This window comes from Miscanthus floridulus, unplaced genomic scaffold (assembly GCF_019320115.1).
Source record: "Miscanthus floridulus cultivar M001 unplaced genomic scaffold, ASM1932011v1 fs_630_1_2, whole genome shotgun sequence".
Taxonomy (NCBI): Eukaryota; Viridiplantae; Streptophyta; class Magnoliopsida; order Poales; family Poaceae; genus Miscanthus; species Miscanthus floridulus.
This window is the reverse complement of record NW_027097036.1, coordinates 5,693-17,797: the sequence shown is the minus strand read 5'-3', so window position 1 is coordinate 17,797 and position 12,105 is coordinate 5,693. Positions and strand designations below refer to the sequence as shown.

At 48.2% G+C, this 12,105-nt stretch overlaps 1 protein-coding gene across 1 annotated transcript; it reads right to left on the bottom strand.

Annotated features, from left to right (window-relative positions):
• Positions 1–10,245: 10,245 nt before the first annotated feature.
• On the bottom strand, positions 10,246–11,584 carry LOC136532471 (cysteine-rich receptor-like protein kinase 10). Its single transcript, XM_066525064.1, has 2 exons — positions 10,526–11,584; positions 10,246–10,263 (listed from the first exon to the last, which is right to left on the bottom strand). The coding sequence occupies exons 1-2, from the start codon at positions 11,396–11,398 to the stop codon at positions 10,246–10,248; spliced, it is 891 nt and encodes a 296-aa protein (XP_066381161.1). The 5' UTR covers positions 11,399–11,584.
• Between the last annotated feature and the right edge of the window lie 521 nt (positions 11,585–12,105).

The following is a 12,105-nucleotide window of genomic DNA, read 5'->3' as shown; positions in this document are numbered from 1 at the left end:
ACGCCGTGCGTCCCCAGGTCTGAGTACAGCGCTGAGCAGACTAGGCGCTCGCTCAGCACAGCTTCTGGTGCTCTCCCGTGATTTCCGGAGCTCGCTCGTCTCTGGTTGGCCGTGCTCAGCACCAGTGCTTCAAACACCAATCGATGCTCATCCAGGAACCACCTATGCCTGCACACCACCAATAGCAGGAGCAGCTCTTGTGATTTTTTAATGTTGGTTTTTGAAAACGTCTCAATCAAGCAATAGTGTTTGTGAATTTAATTCCTTCCCTCGTACATGAATTGAGCAGAGCAGAGGCAGCCATACCATCATGAGCACTTAGCTGTGCAGGCCCGAGAGGCCTAGGCCGATGTGCTACCTCTTCTCTCTCTATTCTGTGTTGAATGAATTTCCAGAGGATTTTCCGGTCAAATTTTTCAACCCCTGATTTTTTTATTTTGCGCGCAGCTTGATCGTTTGTGCTCCGAATCGAGTTCCATCTGTTGCGTTGGCTTTCTACCGTTCCGAGGAATTTTTCTAGATACTCTCATCACTAGTTGGCTTGGGTATTTTTATTTCAGGAACTCACTTATGTTTGGCGGTGATTTTGAGACAGCGGCCTAAAAGTTTCGCGAGAAATTTTACGGCTCCCATTCACCCCCCTCTGATCGCCGTTTCCGGTCCTTCAATTGGTATCAGAGCCGGTTAAGGATCATTCCACCTTAATCGGTTCGTGATCCACGAAGGCGACATGGAGCGTGGTTCTGGCAAACCACCGCACTTCGATGGGTCCAACTATTCTTATTGGAAGATCCGCATGTCTGCGCATCTCCTAGGGGATTGATTGGCTCGTCTGGGAAATTTGCGAGGATGCTACTTACGTTGTGCTCCCTGTCGCAGGCCCGTATGCACCCAGGATCACAAGGATCAGGCACAACGCAAATAGCAAAGCTCGCAGTGTGCTTTTCTTGAGTCTTTCGCTTTCTGAGTTCGAGCGTGTCTCCGATTGTACTACAGCTCGAGAGATCTGGGTGAGGCTTCAGAGCTATCACTGAGGGGAACCGCACAGGTCAAGACCAGACTCTACGAGACAGTACAAGCGCGAGTACGAGAACTTCTCTCAGCTTGATGGCGAGTCCATCGATGCCATGTTTTCCCGCTTTCAGACTATCGTCAACAAAATGAAAGCGAACAAGGCCTAACCTACCTTATGATGATCATGAGAGGGCGCTCAAGCTTCTCTATGCCCTTGATCGGAAGGTATGGGATGTGAAGGTGTCAGGCGATCATCGAGTCGGCCAACTACGACACTCTCACCGTCGACTGAGCTTTTCAGCAAGCTCAAGTCCACTGGAGATCGACTACCAAACCCAAGCCAAGCTCAAGAATCCTTCTGCACCAACCATGGCTTTGGTCTCAGGTAGTGGTTCAAGTTCATTGACTAACCCTTCACAAACTTCTTTCTCCTTGTCGTGCTTGATGTCAGTCACAGAGGAGCAGCTGGAGTCTCTTGGGGATGATGAGTTGGCGCTCGTCATCAGTCGGTTCTCTCGGTTTCACAACAACCGTTTGAACCACCGACGCAGTGGTGGCCCGAAGGAGGGATGCTATGGATGTGGAGATCTGGACCACTTTGTTGTACACTGCCCCAAGAAGAAGCCCTTCACCAACAAGTACGACTCCGGCAAGCGCAAGGATAAGAGCGACTACACCTCCGGCAAGCACAAGGCCAAGGGTGGCTTCAATAAGGAGGCAATCAAGAAGGCATACCGCAGGAAGGCCAAAGCTCAAGAACGTGCCTTCCTCGCCTCCCTCAACGACCTCGACGATGACTCCGACGATGATCACTCTTCTTCTCCCTCGACCGATGATGAGTCCGAGAAGAAGCGCGAGGACAAGCTCAACAGGTCTTTGCTTTGTCGCCAGGTGCAAACCGTGGTGGGTTTTGCACTATGGCGGTTGACTGGTGGAGCAAAGCTCAAAAAGGACGTCGACGTCGACGACGACGAAAACGAGGTACCAGCCCACACTTGACTCACTTATGCTTGAGCTTGATACTATGAATGATACATTGATGAGTCAAGATAAGTTGCTTAAGCAGTGCTGCCCGTGAGAGAAAAGAGTTTAAGGACCAGCTAGAGGTTGCTTTGAAGGAGCTAGGAACTTGCCAAGAGTGGTGTAGTGGTGTCAGAGGAGGAGGAGTGCGATGAGTGCGCTATACACATGTCTAACCTCTCTGACTTGCAATCTAAGTATGCTGTCTTGTTAGATGAGAACGATGAGCTGAAGGCTAGGTCTAGCTTGTTGGGTGCGTGCAAGTCCTGTTCGGGCTTGCAATCTGAGCTGGCAGAGAAGAATGCCAAGATCCTTGCTTTTGAGAAGGCCAGTTCAGATAGCACGGTCATTGAGTGTGCACGTTGTGAGAGCTTGGTGTTGGAGCTTGAGTCTTGCAGGCAGGACAAGATGAGATCCGAGGAAGACAACACATACCTTCGGTCCATCTTGAATTGGGTGTCTTGTAGTGAGCCGCAGTTGGGCATGATGATGAGCCAGTTCAAGGCGGGGAACTGGGACATCGGGAGTAGGCTTTGCTTTAGGTGGGAAGGGTGAACATGTCTATGGCAAAGTTGGTGAGTTTAGTGGTTTAAGCCCAAGTGAGAAACCTTCCACTAATCCTAAATTGATCAAGATCAATCCACCTAAGCCTACCGAACCCACTGTAAAAGATGGAGTATTAGAAGAACCTCCAAGAGCTCCACCCCAGAAACAAGTTTGGGTTCCAAAACTGAACTATCTCAGGAACCCACTTGACACTCTACCAAACATCTCTGAGGATCCCCTTCCTAAAGTCAAAAAGCTACCAAGGGTGACACATACCCACAAGAAAGTGAGCCAACACCCACCCAAGAGAGAGGTGAGGTATCACTGTGACTATTGCCATAGGGATGGTCACCTTGTTGAGTTTTGCTTTAGGAGGAAGAGAGATGAGCGGCGGAGTGTGAGTTGAACAACCGGAACATGTACCGCCCACCCCATGGCATACATGTACCGCCTATTCAGAGGCGCAGTGTTAGGCCTAGAGGTGCAATGCCTCCAGGTGCTAGGCCTCAGGTGGCGAGACCACGAGGTGGTCATGCCCGGCGTGGCCCAAGTCATGATCAATATGACTCTGGACCTCGCGACGATGGCTTTCAATCCCACACTCCTAGCGGACCATGTTTTCCCCCACGTGGTGATCGCTTCTCTCCAATGGGACATGGCATGTATGGTGTTTTTCCTAACACTTTTCCAGGGCAAATGACTCAACACTGGTATTCTCCTCATTTCACTAACCCCAGTGTTGTGCCATTTGCTCACCCCCTGTCTTTCTATTGATGCAGAGCGGAGGCCTGGAGAACACGTGGCTTGTTGATTCCGGCTGTTCGCGCCACATGACCGGAAGTTCCCAATGGTTCTCCAGCCTCGACCCCATGCAATACAAGGAGTACATCACATTTGGGGACAATAGCAAAGGTAAGGTTCTGTCTCGTGGGACCATTCGGGTCAACGAGTCTTTTATCTTGAAGGATGTTGCTTTGGTTTCAAGCCTGCATTTCAATTTGCTCTCTGTTTCGCAACTCCTTCAAGATGGGTTTGAGGTGCGCTTTAAGACTAGACTTTCTCATGTGCTCGATTCTCAGGGACATCTAGTTTGTCAGATCGTTCCTTTCGGCCGAGTTTTCAGAGCTGATTTCTCTCAGTCATTCGGTTCTTCTCGCTGTTTGGTTGCTGGATCTTCTTCTGATTTGTGGAAGTGGCATAGGAGACTTGGTCACTTGAGCTTCGATCTCCTAGTGAGGTTGAGTTCTCTTGACATGATCCGAGGATTGCCCAAACTTAAGTTTGAGAAGGATCTGGTATGCCATCCCTGTCGTCACGGGAAGATGGTGGCTGCTTCCCATCCTCCAGTGACTCAGGTCATGACCACAAGACCCGGTGAGCTACTCCATATGGACACTGTTGGTCCGGCTCGGGTTCGGTCAGAGGGAGGGAAGTGGTACGTTCTTGTGATCGTGGATGATTTTTCTCGCTATTCTTGGGTGTTTTTCATGGAGGGCAAGGACAAAGCGTTTTCTCATGCTCGTGACTTGATCTTGAGGTTGCAAACTGAGTTACCAAAGAATGCCATACGAGCTGTCCGCGGTGACAATGGCACTGAGTTCAAAAACTCACAGTTTGACACCTTCTGTGCTTCGTTGGGTCTTGAACATCAGTTTTCTTTGCCCTATGTCCCTCAGCAGAATGGTGTTGTTGAGCGCAAAAATCGGACTTTGGTTGAAATGGCTAGGACGATGCTCGATGAGCATAGGACTCCTAGGCGTTACTGGGCCGAAGCCATCAACACCGCTTGCCATGTTTCAAACCGCATTTTTCTTCGTGCTTTCTTGAAGAAGACATCATACGAGTTGCGGTTTGGGCGTCCACCCAAGGTGAGTCATTTTCGAGTCTTCGGTTGCAAGTGCTTCATTCTTAAGCAAGGTAATCTTGACAAGTTTGAATCTAGATCTTCGGACGGTATATTTCTTGGTTACACTTCTCATTCACATGCATACCGTGTGCTTAATCTTGAGACTAACCGTGTCATGGAGACTTGTGAAGTCACCTTCGACGAAACCATGCCCTCTTCTATTTTTTTCTTGAACGTGCAGGTGATGAAGAGATGGGTGATAGCATTTTCATTGAGGATGACGATGATGTCGATTGGGATGATCCCAAGCCATCTCAACTAGCTGCCCCGATCGAGCCAGCTTCGACCACTTCGGCTCACGGCCCCGAGCCCTCCACCTCTACTTCATGGGGTCCGTGCGAGCCGCTTCCTCAATCGACTGAGGAGGCCCCAGCTATGAGGGGGAGGCGATTTCGTCTTTGGGTGCACCTCGACATATCCAGCGACGCCATCCTCCTCAGACCATGATCAGTGACATCGACGAAAGGGTAACGCGTTCCAAGTCTTATCATATTTCCCATTTCGCTCATTCTGCTTTCGTAGCTTCTTTTGAGCCTCGAGATATTGGACACGCACTATCTAATGCTGATTGGGTTAATGCTATGCACGAGGAGTTAGAGAATTTTGAGCAGAACCAAGTGTGGGTTTTAGTTCCACCTCCACCAGAGTGCCACCCCATAGGTACAAAGTGGGTTTACAAGAACAAGCAGAGTGAGGATGGGGTGGTGGTGAGAAACAAGGCGAGATTAGTGGCTCAGGGTTTTTGCCAAAAAGAGGGAATAGACTATGAAGAAACCTTTGCTCCTGTTGCCCGTCTAGAAGCCATTGGGATTCTTTTAGCATTTGCAGCTTCGAAAGGGTTCAAGCTGTATCAGATGGATGTAAAGAGTGCCTTCTTGAATGGGTACATAGAGGAAGAGGTTTATGTGAGGCAACCCCCTGGCTTTGAAAATCCAAAGTACCCCAACCATGTTTTAAACTCCACAAAGCCTTGTATGGTTTGAAACAAGCCCCGAGAGCCTAGTATGAGCGTTTAAAAGCTTTCTTGCTTGATAAGGGTTTTAGGATGGGTTCTGTAGATAAGACTTTGTTCCTCCTCAAGCAAGGCACAGACATCCTTTTGGTTCAGATATACGTGGATGATATAATCTTTGGTGGCTCTTCTCATGCTCTTGTTGCCAAGTTTTCAGATACTATGAGCAGGGAATTTGAGATGAGCATGATGGGCGAATTGACTTTCTTCCTTGGGCTGCAAATCAAGCAAACTCGTGAGGGGACGTTCGTGCACCAAGGAAAGTACACCAAGGACGTGCTCAAGAAATTTGATATGGGTGAGGCCAAGCCTCTTTCGACACCCATGTCAACCACGATGGCCCTGGATGAGGACAAGGAGGGAGAAGCCATGGACCAGAAGGAATACCGAAGCATGATCGGGTCCTTGCTGTACCTAACGGCGATGAGATCGGACATCCAGTTCGCAGTCTGCTTGTGCACGCGCTTTTAGTCTTCGCCGCACATGTCTCATCGTCAAGCCATCAAGCGGATCCTCAGGTACCTTCGTTTCACACCCGAGTTTGGTCTTTGGTTTTCAGCCTCCTCCTCTCTTTCTCTTTGCGGGTATTCTGATACGGATTATGCTGGTTGTCGTGTTGAGAGGAAGTCCACTTCGGGGACTTGTTAGTTTCTTAGATCTTCTCTTGTGTCTTGGTCTTCTTGCAAGCAGTCTAGCGTCGCCCAATCCACCACAGAAGCTGAGTATGTTGCTGCTGCTGCTTGTTGTTCCCAGTTGCTTTGGATGATAGCTACTCTGAGAGACTTTGGGTTAGAGTTTAGGCGAGTGCCTTTGTTTTGTGACAGCACCAGTGCCATAAGTATAGCCAAAAACCCAGTCCTTCACTCAAAGACAAAGCACATAGAAGTTCGCTTTCACTTCTTGCGTGACCACTATGAGAAAGGTGATATCGATCTGCACCACATTGATACCCAAAACCAGCTCGCAGATATCTTCACCAAACCACTTGACCAAGCCCAGTTTGCTCGCTTGCGAGGGGAGCTTGGAGTTTGTTTCCCTTTTTAGAGGAGGGGAACTTTGGTTGTTGTATTCTAGTTTTGCTTTTCTCTGTAGTTTAGCCTTTGTTTTTTTTTGTTTTTTTTTATATCATTCTTGCATATCATGTCATCATGTATCATATTGCATCCTGAGCTTCATCCTTATAGTAGCTAGATTGACACTATGCTCTTGTGGGGGATGTTATGGATATACATGATGTGCTTTTGGCTTAGGCTCCTTTTGATCAATTGATACATGTTATGAGCTAATCTTGTTTTCCAAACTGTGAACTTGATTAAAACTTGTTGAAACATGAAATGTGTTCACCACTACTTGTGGCACTAGCATGTGTAGAATGTGTCGAGATCTTTTTCTTGCTTCATATATATGCTTAGTTGCTACGGCTCATACCTTGAGTTACACACTTGCTTGAGAAACTTGAATTTGTGCTAAAACTTGAAAATCAAACTAAGTGATTTGAAAAGATCGGGATGGGTCTATACTATCCTATGTCAGAGTATCGAGACAGCTCCAAATTACACTTATTGGTGAACTTGAGCTCTGTAATGGATACCGAGATCATTGTCTTAAGCTTTTGATTGCCTTTGGCATAGGCTTGACATGGTCGCTAAGTCAGGTTTTGATGGCACAGATAACCTCCTGCACACACTTGTCTGACAAACTTTGGTAATAAGCTGCATAACTCTGATAAATTTCAATTGGTGTCTAAACTTTGATCAAACCACAAGTTTGTCTCATGACATGATGTGTGAACTTTGTTTGGGGTAGTTCACTTTGCATACATGTGTAGCACAAGGTGGATCTCCTGTCTATTTTTGCTATGTGCTCCTTTGGTGGTGAACCCTCTTTCAAAATTGCTCAAACTTGATCAAACTTGCTTAAATGCCATATTTCGTCTCATTTGGTCACCTTGAGCATTTGCTAGCACTTGTATGTGTTGCTATATATACATGACAGCATCAACTAGAGCATCTTTTCAATCTACTTGCTATAATCTTGAAGCTTATACATTCGTGCATTTCTGCATTCATAGCTTGTTTTGAGGGGGAGTTGCAATCCTTGGGCTCTAGCTTGATAAGTGCATGTGTCAACAAGGGGGAGAAGTTTCCACACTCACAATGTCACAAGGGGACACAAGGGGAGAAATATTCAGAAAAGGGGAAGAAACTTCCAATTCCACCTAAAGTTGAGAAGATATGCATTCATTTGAGAGAGATTGCACTTGTCCAGGGGGAGTTGCATTTGAGGTGTTTTGCTAGATGTGTTGAGCCTTTGCCTCTTCTGGAGGGTCTAGCAGTTTTTTGGCTTTTTGAGCTTTGCTAGTGGTGTTGAGCCCGTTGCCTCTTCTTGAGGGCTAGCTTTGTTTTACTTGGTTGCGTCGAGCCGTTGCCCATGTCTTTGGGGATCAAGTTTTGCTCATTTTCAAATGACCCAGTTCTTGGCCTTTCTTTGGTTCTTAGTCATTTGGGTGAGTTCTTTGTTTTCTCTTCTTCTTCTTTTTCTTTTGCTCAAGCTGTTCGTGTATTGGTGTTGACAATGCACTCATCAAGGGGGAGATTGCGAACACAAGGTTGACAAGTACCCTTGTGTGTTCGTTTTGTGATGAGTGATTGTCAATATGATCCACGAAGTAGGTTGAGTGGTGACTAACCCTACCATGGCGAAAGCTATGTGTGCGACATGTCTTTTGGCTTGTGTTGTGCAGGTGTGGAGCTCGGATGCGGTGGTCGACGACGAGGTGAAGGTCAAGGAGGACGTGCAGTGCCGATAGACCGGGAGCGGTGAAGGACGGACGTGAGGCTTGGACCGAGGGACCCAGAGGCCGGGTGACTAGCCGCGGTGGCTGACACTTGGGACATCGACAAGTGCAAGAAGACATGGAGTGACGGTGTTGACCGGGTCAAGATGGCAGACGCGTGAGTCGAGCGAGGCTCAGGAGGACTTGGCGGGCTGGCCGGTCGAGGACGGCGGTGACACGTGTCAGATGGCAGGGGACGCGTATGGAGTATGCTACCCGCGGACGGTTTGATGGTTTGGGCCTCAAAACCATCGGATGGACGGTTTACGGGTTTGGGCCTCAAAACCCGGGCGGAGGTTCCGAGGAGGGACGGACGGCACGTGGCGGCATCGGGGAGTTCGCGTCGAGACGAAGCTACCGGTGAGAAGGCGCGGTGGCCGTCGGATCAAGATTACACCGGGTTGGACAACAATGCCCTTGGGCTTAGCAGTTCAACTCATTTGTATCTAGGGGCAAAACTGGGAATGTGCAATAGCCCTGTTAAATAGGATGAGGGAGCCCCCATCTCCCTCACCTCTCTCCCACTCTCATTCCCCCCTTCTCCCTAGGGTTAGGTTTTCTAGTGTTTCTTGAGAGAGGTCAAAAATCTAAGAATTTGTGGTTCTATGCTGTGATTTGGAGTGGGAAAGGAGGCCCCAAATCCTCCTCGTGTCCTCTGGATTCCTCATTTGAAGCTGTGATTTTCGTTCATCGTGTTCTTAAGTTTTTCCTCATTTTTCGTTCTTGCTAAGATCTGATTTTGCCAGAGTTTGAGTCAATCCCAGGCGATGAATTTTCGGGAATAGATTTTTATCAAGTCAAATTTGATCTGTGCAAAGTTTGGGAGCGAATCATCGAGTGTGGAGTCGGATTGCGTCAATTTCGTGTCCGCTGGTTTTTCTGTTCTTCGTTTTCAGTCTGTGTTCGTGTAGGATCTGTCTGATGGGTGAACGCAGCAGTGCTACCAGCGCCAGTGCTCCTGCACTGAGCGTGCTCAGATGAGCAGCGCGTGCTCAAGTCTCGTCAGTTCGAACGTTTGAAGCTCCCAGGCCAAGTTCGCTAATTTCTTTGTTCTTCCGAGTCTATTTATTTCTTTTCTCTGTGTTCATCGTGTCCTAGAGCAGGGAGAACCAGCAGCGTCGCTGCAGTGCCTATGCCCCTCCCAGTCTAGGACGAGCAGGATTCCAGGCTGAGCTACCTGCTCCTCTCTCTGCTTTTTATTTGCCCAGTACAAATCAATGCTCGACCATGAGCTTGTGCTTGCATAGCTCCAAGAGCATATCACGTGAATTGAAATGGTGTTCATGAAATGTCTCAATCAAGCAACAATACTTTGAATGTTAAATTTGGTCTCAAGCTCATCATTGCATTTTACTGAATCTCCCTTGGTTAGCTGGTTACTGTATCTATATGTGATTTTGCTTCTGCAAGTGTGCTTCGTGCTCATCCATTTAGGAGAAGGCAGGCTTGTCATTGCTGCTGGTAGGCTATGCACCTTCGAGTGCCGTGCAAATCCAGCTCTCTCCATCTGAGTATGTTTTGCAGGTGTGTCACACGGTGATGGTGTCCAGCTCTTGTTGTTTTGTCCGCAGCTCGGTCATTTGAGTTCCGATTCATTTTTTGGTTGGTTGCGTTGGTTTCGTGGTGTCTCATTGTGTTCCTAGGGAACATCAACTCACTCATTTGAGTCGTGGACATCACGGTGTTTGGTTTGCGAGATTGGCGGTGATTTTGGGACAGTGGCCGAAAAAGTTTCGGAAGAAAATTTACGGCTCCCATTCACCCCCCCCTCTGGTCGCCGTTTTCGGTCCTTCATATCATAGTAGCTCATGTAGGCTACCATTGTCTGGAGGTGATAGAAGAGGAAGCATGTCATTGATTGGCACAAATTCGATATGTAATTTGATATCTTGTCCATATATATATGTATGTTCACCTGTGACTCGTTTTCTGAAATATATCGCTTTATGTATAGATTGGAAGTAATTTTACTCATTGTTTCAAAACTATAAGGTTAGATGTAAATAGTAGTATTTTTAATAATGATGATGATGATGATGATGATGATGATGATGATGATGATGATGATGATGATGATGATGATAATAATAATAATAATAATAATAATAATAATAATAATAATAATAATAATAATAATAATAATAATAATAATAATAATAAATAAAAAGAAATAATCCAGCAGGAAACACACACCAGCAGCAGCTTCGTCGTTGCCCGGCAGCTGAAGCATGGTGGAACCGTTGTAGAAAGGGTACACCTCGTAGCGCGCAAGGCAACGTAGCCCCGCAATCCTGGCGCCCTTGGTGTTGGAGATGAATTGCCCTGGGAACTCGGCAATCACCGCATCAAGGCACCCACGGCACTGCCTGGGCGTCAGGTCAGGGGTGCACGACACCATGCCGTAGATCACTGGGTAGGTCACGTCGAAGGGGATGGTTGCGGTAAGGAAGTTGTTCGCCGACGAGTCCATGGTGACAATGTACTCCGCCATGCGGCCGAGGAGCTTGTAGGCGGTGGCGTTGAACTGAGCGACGACGGCAGAGCTGACGTTCTGGCCGTTGTAGAGATCTACCTCCTGATCCTGCAGGTTGGTCCGGGAGGCGAGAAAGTCTCGGTCGGAGAAGCCGAGGCGGCATGTGTCGTAGAAGATGGCGGCGCCCTTGTTGTTCGGGCACAGCCTCTGAGCGGCCCCGAAGGCGGAAGCGATGCAGTCGTGGCACGCCGAGGCGCTCTGGTCGCCGCTGCATTGCCCGAGCGCGTACACCGTGTCCGGCGCCGTCCCGGTCACCGAGATGGCGAAGAGGGTAGGGGACGTGGAGACGTTGCTTGGCAGGGCCGCGGCGACTAGCCGGAGATTGGCGTCGTAGGTGCTGTTAGACGTGTAGTTCCCCGTGATGGTGCTGTTGCACGCCGGCCACGGCATAGCAGACGCGAGCGGCGGCGCGATGGCTATCAGTATCATCTGCAGCACGCCAGCAGCCGCCAAGGCCACGGCAACTGCGCCATGGCGACCGCCGCGGAACCACATGGTTTCAGTTGGCCCCCGGCGACAAGCCACACCCATAATTGACGATCGAGGCCACAGTGTCGTACCACTGCACGTATTACAGCTAAAGTTAAACCACCCTTGAAGAAGCAGGAGAGGTGGGCGCGCGTGTTTGGATGAGAATATGAGATGAGGTTGTGGACTTGTGCGGTGGTGACGAAGAAGCAAAGGAAGGATAGGGAGCCCGTCCGGAAAGCAGCGGTGTCTGAATTGCATTGACTTGACTCGTTGGGGATCTCCATCGTCCTTTTCCAGGAGACAGTCTTTCCGGGCTTTATTGCGAGAGCAACAGAGTTATCTGCAGCGCGGACCAGGGAATCATCAGACTTCACACACATGCACATCCAGCAGCGTATGCAGTAGGCTCCATGAATACGAAAGTCATGACCGAGTCGCTGCTCCCCATGTGTGGTGAGCATACCATCGCACGTCACGGCAACAAAAACCTGCAAGAATGGGTGTTTAGGACACCCTACATTACCATTAGAGGGGTCATTTAAACATTATTTAATGCTTTAAGTGAATTTAAGATATATTTTTGTTCGTCTTTGATAATGGCAGACCTATTAAGTCTGTATACAAATTTAAGAGGTTATTTAAACTATTTCATCATAACAGGGTTGGGTGCAATATATACGTTAACTGAGCAGGGTTTTAGATTTTGTTTCTTAATAACAGAGATGGATGATTTAGATGTAGGATTATGGTATCACTTTACGTTTTAT

Coding starts and splice junctions, on each gene's coding strand:
- LOC136532471 (XM_066525064.1), bottom strand. CDS start 11,398: ATGGGTGTGGCTTGTCGCCGGGGGCCAACTGAAACCATGTGGTTCCGC.